The sequence below is a fragment of the Triticum urartu genome, unplaced genomic scaffold (assembly GCF_003073215.2).
Source record: "Triticum urartu cultivar G1812 unplaced genomic scaffold, Tu2.1 TuUngrouped_contig_5881, whole genome shotgun sequence".
In the NCBI taxonomy this organism is placed as follows: Eukaryota; Viridiplantae; Streptophyta; class Magnoliopsida; order Poales; family Poaceae; genus Triticum; species Triticum urartu.
The window spans coordinates 3,677-12,367 of record NW_024116592.1 but is presented as its reverse complement, the minus strand read 5'-3'; the positions used below and the strand labels follow the sequence as shown (position 1 = coordinate 12,367).

Below are 8,691 nucleotides of genomic sequence, written 5' to 3'. Positions count from 1 at the left end.
ACCAGCCCGCACGCTCTCCCTCCTCCCCGAGCCCTCGCCACCCCCGCTGTGAGCCACCGCCGCCCCGGCCCGCTGTCCATTTTTTATTAATTATGTTTATGTATATATGTATGTGGATGTAGATGTATATGTATGTATGTATATGTATGTATGTATATGTATGTAGGATATGATGATTATGTATGTATGTATGTATGTATATGTATGTATGTATGTATGTATATGTTTATTTTTATTTTTTTGCCGGCATGTATATGTTTAATAACTATGTTTATGTTTATGTACGTAGATGTAGATGTATATGTATATGCTTAGTGTATATATAATGTAGATGTATATGTATGGATGGATGTATATAAAAAATATCCATATAACTTTAGAAATTCATAGAAAATTAATCTTAACTCCGATGAAAATAATTTATATATGAAAATCAATCAGAAAAATATGACAAATCCGAGTATGCCCTCGTTCGTTTGTCACAAGCAGCTAGCATAGAGAACCTGGAACCGTCCCCCTCCGGTTCATTTGTCCGAAAATGCAGACTTTGGGAAAACATTTCCGGATGTTATCCCCCTTCACCTATATCGTGTAGTGCCGCGTTAGAACACCCCTAACTCTCTCGGGAATTCAACATATCCCCGATTACTTCGTGTAGTGCCAAATTTCTTAATTTTCTGACAACTTTTAATCTCATTCTTATGTGTTTGTTAGACTTCATGTTGTCCTTTGAACTCTTCACCTTGGTGATGACAGTCTGATTATCACAGTTCATAAGGATAGCTGGAACCGGTTTATCAACCAATGGCAAGTCCATCAAAAGATCTCGAAGCCATCCTGCGTCGACACAGGATGTGACTAATGATGTTAATTCTGCTTCCATTGTCGATCTCGTTAAGATAGTTTGCTTGCAAGAATTCCAGGAAACAATGCCACCTCCAAGAGTAGACATATACCCAGTTGTGGCCTTCATCTCATCAGCATCAGAGATCCAATTCGCATCACTATATCCTTCAAGTACCGACGGGTATCCGGTATAGTGAAGTCCATAGTTCATAGTACCTTTCAGATAGCGCATAACTCTTTCAACAGCATGTTAACACCCGGTTTGGAAACAAATCGGCTCAGTTTGCTCATAGCAAATGCGATGCCAGGCCTCGTTGCACTCGCTAGGTACATAAGTGAACCAATGATTTGAGAGTATCTCAATTGATCTTTAGCCGTGCCTTCGAACTTTTGAATCAACATGCTGGGATCATATGGTGTTTGAGATGGTTTGTAGTCCGAATATCCAAAACGACTCAACACCTTCTCAACATAATGGGATTGCAGAAGTGTAATCCCACCCTTGTTATCTCTCAGTAGCTTGATGCTCAGGATAACATCACCCACACCAAGGTCTTTCATCTCAAAGTTATGAGATAGAAACGACTTGACCTCCTCAATGACTTTGAGGTTGGTTCCGAATAACAGTATGTCATCAACATGTGAGCACAATATAACTCCTTCGCCCCCACCATGGCGATATAGTATACACACTTGTCAGCTTCATTAACAATGAAGCCAACAGATGTTAGAGTTGTATTAAGCTTATCATGCCATTGCTTAGGTGCTTGTTTCATGCCATATAAAAGATTCCAACAGCCTACACATTTTTCCTTCCTGGCCATCTATCACAAAGCCATCTGGCTGTTGCATGTAGATTTCCTCGCGTAGCTCTCCATTCAGGAAAGCCGTCTTAACATCCATCTGGTGGATGAGAAGACCATGCAAGGCCCCCAACGAGAGTAATACTCGAATGGTGGTCAGTCTGGCCACAGGTGAATAACTATCGAAGAAATTTTCCTCTTCTTTTTTGTTCATAGCCCTTGGCCACAAGCCTAGCCTTGTACTTTTCAATCGTACCATTGGGCCTAAGCTTCTTTTTGAACACCCACTTACATCCCAATGGTTTACAACCATAGGGACGTCCAGCGATCTCCCATGTCTCATTAGCCATGACGGAATCCATCTCGCTACGGACTGCATCCTTCCAGTAGTCAGCTTCTAGAGAGGCATATGCTTCTGCAATAGAAGTGGGAGTATCATCCATGAGGTACATGAAGAAATCATCACCAAAGGTCTTTGCAGTCCTTTGTCTCTTGCCCCTACCAAGGGTTTCCTCATCATCCGCCTTAGGATTTTCATCATGTGTTCGTTCATAATATTCCATCAGAATGGAAGGCTCAAGAGTCTCCTCAGATTCCTGTCTAGAAGTGCTTTGCATACCTCTCATAGGAAAAATATCCTCGAAGAATGTAGCATCCTTAGACTCCATAATTGTACCAACCTTCTGGTCAGGTACCTCAGATTCACTACTAGAAATCTATAGCCAATGCTATTCTTAGCGGAGCCCAAATTAACGCAGTCCACCCTCTTGGGTCCAAGCTTACGCTTTTTGGGGATCGACACATTGACTTTCGCCAAACAGCCCCAAGTACGCAAGTACGAGAGTGTTGTCCTTCTCTTTGGCCATTTCTCATAGGGATTGATCTCATTGTGCTTTGTCAGAACTTTATTCAGGACATGACATGTCGTCAATATAGCCTCCCTCCATCATGCCTTGGATAAACCCGATGTATCTCACATGGCGTTAACCAAATCAGTTAGAGTATGGTTTTTCTGCTCGGCAACCCCGTTTGACTAGGGTGAATAGGGAGGCGTCCTCTCATGAATAATATTGTGTTCCGCACAAAAAGTATCAAACTCACTCGAGAAGTACTCTCCACCGCGATCTGGTCGGACTCGTTTAATTTTATTTTCAAGTTGATTCTCAACTTCTGCCTTATAGATTTTAAAGTAGTGTAGAGCCTCATCTTTAGTATTTAACAGATACACATAACAATATCTAGTGGGGTCATTTATAAATGTCATGAAGTATTTATTTCCACCTTTAGTCAACACACCATTCATCTCACAGAGATCAGAATGTATGAGTTCTAATGGTGCCAAGTATCTCTCCTCCGCAGCCTTGTGAGGCTTGCGAGGTTGCTTAGCTTGCACACATGGAAGGCACTTAGAACCTTTGGCTAAAGTGAAACTCGGGATTAAATTCAACTTAGCTAGCCATGTAATAACACCAAAACTAATGTGACAAAGACGTGAATGCCAAACTTCAGATTCATTAACATTTGAATGAATATGGTTTATGACTTTATTACAAAAATCTGCGAGGGAAAGGTGGAACATCCCTCCGCTCTCATAACCTTTTCCGATAAATAGTCCATATTTAGTAACAACTAATTTATTAGACTCGAAGACCAACTTAAACCCTTCTCTACATAGAAGGGAGCCACTAACGAGGTTCTTCTTGATGGCGGGGACATGCAGCATGTTCTTCAGCTGCATGATCCTTCCCGAAGTAAACTTCAGATCGACCGTGCCAACACCATGAACAGAAGCACTCGCGCCATTCCCCATCAGTACGGACCCATGGCCTATGACCTGGTAAGAAGTGAACAGTGAAATGTTAGCACACACATGAACACTTTCACCTGTGTCCACCCACCATTCGGTGAGCTGAAACACTCGAAAACAGTAAATAAATTACCGTACCCAGATGCACCATTCTCATTGTTGACCACAATCATGTTGACAGGCTTGGAGTCCTATCCTGGCTTCTTATACTAGTTTGGGCACTTGTTGACCCAATGTTCAACCGACCCACAAGTGAAGAAACCCTCATCCTTCTTGTTTTCCTTGAAGGTATTCTTGCCCTTCTTCTTAAATTCGGTATTTTATTGGACACCGTTCTTTCCCTTGGGCTTGTGGGAGTTGAAGTTCCTCTGGTTCACCATGTTGGCGACAGAAGTTCCTTCAGCCTCTTTTCCGTGTGAGTCCTTTGCCCTCGAGTTCTGCTCAACACTCAGATGGCCGCTGATGTCCTCTACTGAGAACTCACACCTCTGATGTTTCAGAGTGGTAGCAAAGTTTCTTCACGAATTAGGGAGCTTAGCGATTATACATCCTGCGACAAACTTGCCCGGTAAATCGCACTTAAGAAGCCCAAGCTCCTTAGTGATGCATAGTATCTCATGAGCCTGCTCCAATACAGGACGGTTCTCAACCATCTTCTAATCGTGGAACTGCTCTATAATATACATCTCACTCCCAACATTGGTGGCCCCGAATTTAGATTCGAGCGCATCCCACAAGTCCTTGGCGACATGCACATGAAAATATCCGTTGACCAATTTATCTCCGATCATGCTAAGAACTGCTCCGAGAAATACGACTGTGGCCTCCCTGAACGCCTTCTCCTGTTCAGGAGCAATCGTTCTCGTGGGCACACCGGCGACCTAGAATATGTTCATAGCCGTGAGCCATAAAGTGGTCTTAGTCCGCCAATGCTTAAAGTACGTATTGGTAAACTTATCCAATTTCAATGCAGCGGCAAAGCCACTTGCCAAAAAATTCCTACACACAATAGGTTTTTTGGATTGTTGAATAAATAGGCAATTTTTTGACTAATTTAATCCATAAACAAATCACTAGCAAGGCATTGACAGAATTAACGACATATTGATTCTGATCTAGACAAGCACGTACTATGCAAATAGTAGACACATCTACACATAATGCTAGTACTGCTAATGCGGAAATGAACAGTAGCGGGATAAACGCGTTCTACCCTCCAGTAGGCCAGACAGAAGCCGTGGCGGCGGTGGTAGCAACAGCAGTGTCCTCGGCAGCCTTCTTGTCGGCCTCGAGCTTCTCGGCGGCGAGACGGTCGGCGTCGGACTGAGATATGTTGATGATGAAGGTGATGCGGATGTAGAGGAAGCAGACGAAGAGAGGCGAGCAGTCGCGTAGTCGCTTCCCAAAAACCTATTCGCCCCTCTCTCGTACAGGATCCAGAGAGGCGGGGTTTCGGAGACCTGCTCTCCCGTCGACTGTGTAGGCGGCGGACGGGATGGAGTCACCGGCGGCAGCAACAAAAAAGGAACGACGTTGGGAAATGCGTGTGGAGCAGATATGAGATGTTCAAGGCGACTAGGGTTAGGACAGTGCGTGTGGAGCCCACGATCCGACGTCTCAGATCGTGGCTAATACATCTCCAACGTATCTATAATTTTTGCTTGTTCCATGCTATTATATTATCCATCTAGGATGTTTTATATGCATTTATATGCTATTTTATCTGACTTTTGGGACTAACCTATTAACCTAGAGCCCAGTGCCAGTTTTTGTTTTTTTCCTTGTTTTTGAGTATCGCAGAAAAGGAAAACCAAACGAAGTCCAATTGCCCTGAAATTTCATGGAGCTTATTTTTGGACCAGAAGAAGCCCACGGAGTATTGGAGATGGGCCAGAAGAGTCCCGAGGCACCCACGAGGGTGGGGGCGCGCCCTACCCCCCTGGGCGTGCCCCCTACCTCCTGGCCGCCTCGGAGACCCTCCTGACTTGTTCGCGACGCCAACATCTCTTATATATACACAAACTTCCCGAACATAACCTAGATCGGGAGTTCCGCCGCCGGAAGTCTCTATAGCCACCGAAAACCAATCTAGACCCGTTCTGGCACCCTGCCGGAGGGGGGAATCCCTCTCGGTGGCCATCTTCATAATCCCATCACTCTCCATCATGAGGAGGGAGTAGTTCACCCTCGGGGCTGAGGGTATGTACCAGTAGCTATGTGTTTGATCTCTCTCTATCTCGTGTTCTTGATTTGCACGATCTTGATGTATCTCGAGCTTTGCTATTATAGTTTGATCTTATGATGTTTCTCCCCTCTACTCTCTTGTAATGGATTGAGTTTTTCCTTTGAAGTTATCTTATCGGATTGAGTCTTTAAGGATTTGAGAACACTTGATGTATGTCTTGCATGTGCTTATCTGTGGTGACAATGGGATATTCACGTGATCCACTTGACGTATGTTTTGGTGATCAACTTGCGAGTTCCGTGACCTTGTTAACTTATGCATAGGGGTTGGCACACGTTTTCGTCTTGACTCTCCGATAAAAACTTTGCATTGGAGTATCTTGGTGACATTAGGGTTTTGGTTGATTTGTGTCTTAAGGTGTTATTCTAGTACGAACTCTAGGATAGATCGAACGGAAAGAATAGCTTCGTGTTATTTTACTATGGACTCTTGAATAGATCGATCAGAAAGAATAACTTTGATGTGGTTTCGTACCCTACAATAATCTCTTCGTTTGTTCTCCGCTATTAGTGACTTTGGAGTGACTCTTTGTTGCATGTTGAGGGATAGTTATATGATCCAATTATGTTATTATTATTGAGAGAACTTGCACTAGTGAAAGTATGAACCTTAGGCCTTATTTCCTAGCATTGCAATACCGTTTACGCTCACTTTTACCACTTGCTACCTTACTGTTTTTATATTTTCAGATTACAAAAACCTATATCTACCATCCATATTGCACTTGTATCACCATCTCTTTGCCGAACTAGTGCACCTATACAATTTACCATTGTATTGGGTGTTGGGGACACAAGAGACTCTTTGTTATTTCGTTGCAGGGTTGTTTGAGAGAGACCATCTTCATCCTACGCCTCCCACGGATTGATAAATCTTAGGTCATCCACTTGAGGGAAATTTTCTACTGTCATACAAACCTCTGCACTTGGAGGCCCAACAACATCTACAAGAAGAAGGTTGTGTAGTAGACATCAAGCTCTTTTCTGGCGCCTCATTTACACATTAACATTCTTTAGTCTAACACTTTTGAGTACCAATTTCTATGAACTATGATGGTTTTAATACACCTGAGTATATATTATGGAATAACATTTTGTACGGTGCATCCAATGGTATGAATATGGTGTCTTAATACTACGTTCTATGTTGATGGTTAAGATCGGAACAATTTTGTTAATACCGATTCAAAAACGAACCCAACTTACACGAGGGGTTATTTTAAATAGAAAGCAAAGTCGGCGTTTGCATAGCTCTAGAAAACCACAGACTTGCATACTCTCGTGGGTATGCACACAAGAAACATACTTGAACATGTAAATTGGGTCAAAACTCAAAAAGGCATTGGAAACAAAACGGCGAAATCAAGTGATTTGACTATTGAGATAGAAAAAAACTACAAAGGAGGTACTCCTTCACATTATTATTATGTCTGTTGGCACAAACCGGCCTGAACAGCTGTAGGAGCTAAATGCTAATCCAAGAAATGCTATTTAGTTCCCTCCACCTATGCTCAGGATCGTCCCTTTAGTGCACGCCCCATGTCCTTCAATTCGTAATGCTAGTAAAATGATGGAAATTAAAATACATGTCGAGGTCCAAGTTCTATCTTGATCGAGAAAGGATAATTTAGTGGTATCCGCCACCACCAGATCCTGATCCATTGCCTCCACCATTGCCAGTTCCGCCATTCTGGCTCTCACCGGTGCCGCCACCCATGCCACCACCCATTCCCGTGGCATAGCCTTCGCCATAAGAGCCAGTGCTACCGGTCTGAGCGGCGCCAGACCCAGCACCCGATCCAACTCCAACGCTTGGACCTTCAGCGACACTTCCAGTTGCGCCACCACCATTGCCGCTTCCTCCTGCATTTGCAAAGCCTCCAGAAGTGTCGTCGCTACCGGCCTGTCCAGCGCCAGCTCCGGCACCACCTCCATTTCCGTTGTTACCGCCGCCACCCCCGTTACCACTACCACCAGCATCTGAGTAGCTGGTACCATCACCACCGGCAACAGGAGTCGGTGCCTTTGTCACACCACTCTCACCATATCCCTTGCCAAGGCCAGACCCAACCCCAGTTCCGCTAGACCCATTTGCACCCCCACCACTGCCCCTGCCCCCGCCGTTACCATCAGCATTGGCGTATCCATTGCCGCTAGGGGCTGATGCAGAGCCACTCACACCACTCCCTCTACCAGAACCAGATCCGAAACCAGACCCGGATCCACCCTCTGATCCTCCCCCACCGCCTGCTCCTCCTCCTCCTCCAGACCCCTTGGCGAAATTCCACTTGTTACCCCAATCTCCACCGCTTTCACTATATCCTAAACCTCCACCCGATCCAGACCCTCCACCCCATCCACTCCCACCATTCGCACCACCTCCCCCACCACCTCCTCCACCACCACCTGAAGCACTGGAGGAGCTAGCTAGCATCCTTGCTGCATCGGCGAACCCAATGCTCACAAGGACAACAAAGCCAAGAGCTGCAAGCCTGGTGCTAGTAGCCATTGTGAGTGAGCTGTGTGGAGTGAGATGGTCGAGTTGGGTGCTGAGTGCAGAGAAGGTTGGGTCGGTATATATAGTGCTGGGGGCCGTGCATGGGTGCGAGATCTTACGGTGAACCGATCGAGTGATTTTGTTTTGCATTGAATGGGTTATTCGATGAGAAGTTTCCTATGATCAGAGTGACGGTAGTACTGTTGACTGTGTATATGTCGATCTAGTTCCACAGTAGCCGCTAGCAAGACGTGCAGCATGTAATTGTCATGCAAATCTCTCTCCTTACTCACGACAGTAATTTATTGATTGATGCAGATCAACTAGTATGCAAAAGATCCCCATCGCCTGACATAGACAGACTCACAGACTAGTTATATCTGTTCGATGCCATACACATGTGGAAGGACGCGTAAGCTGATGATCGATGTAGGTACGCAATGCGATCAGTGGACTCGGATCCTTTGACATTGGCATTTCCTCTTAGTCTGCTC

The 8,691-nt window shown here is 44.8% G+C and overlaps 1 protein-coding gene across 1 annotated transcript; it reads right to left on the bottom strand.

Annotated features, from left to right (window-relative positions):
- Window positions 1-7,059: 7,059 nt before the first annotated feature.
- LOC125529827 (putative glycine-rich cell wall structural protein 1) lies at window positions 7,060-8,255 on the bottom strand. Its single transcript, XM_048694247.1, has one exon. It carries the CDS (start codon window positions 8,207-8,209, stop codon window positions 7,328-7,330), a length of 882 nt encoding a protein of 293 aa, XP_048550204.1. The 5' UTR covers window positions 8,210-8,255; the 3' UTR covers window positions 7,060-7,327.
- Between the last annotated feature and the right edge of the window lie 436 nt (window positions 8,256-8,691).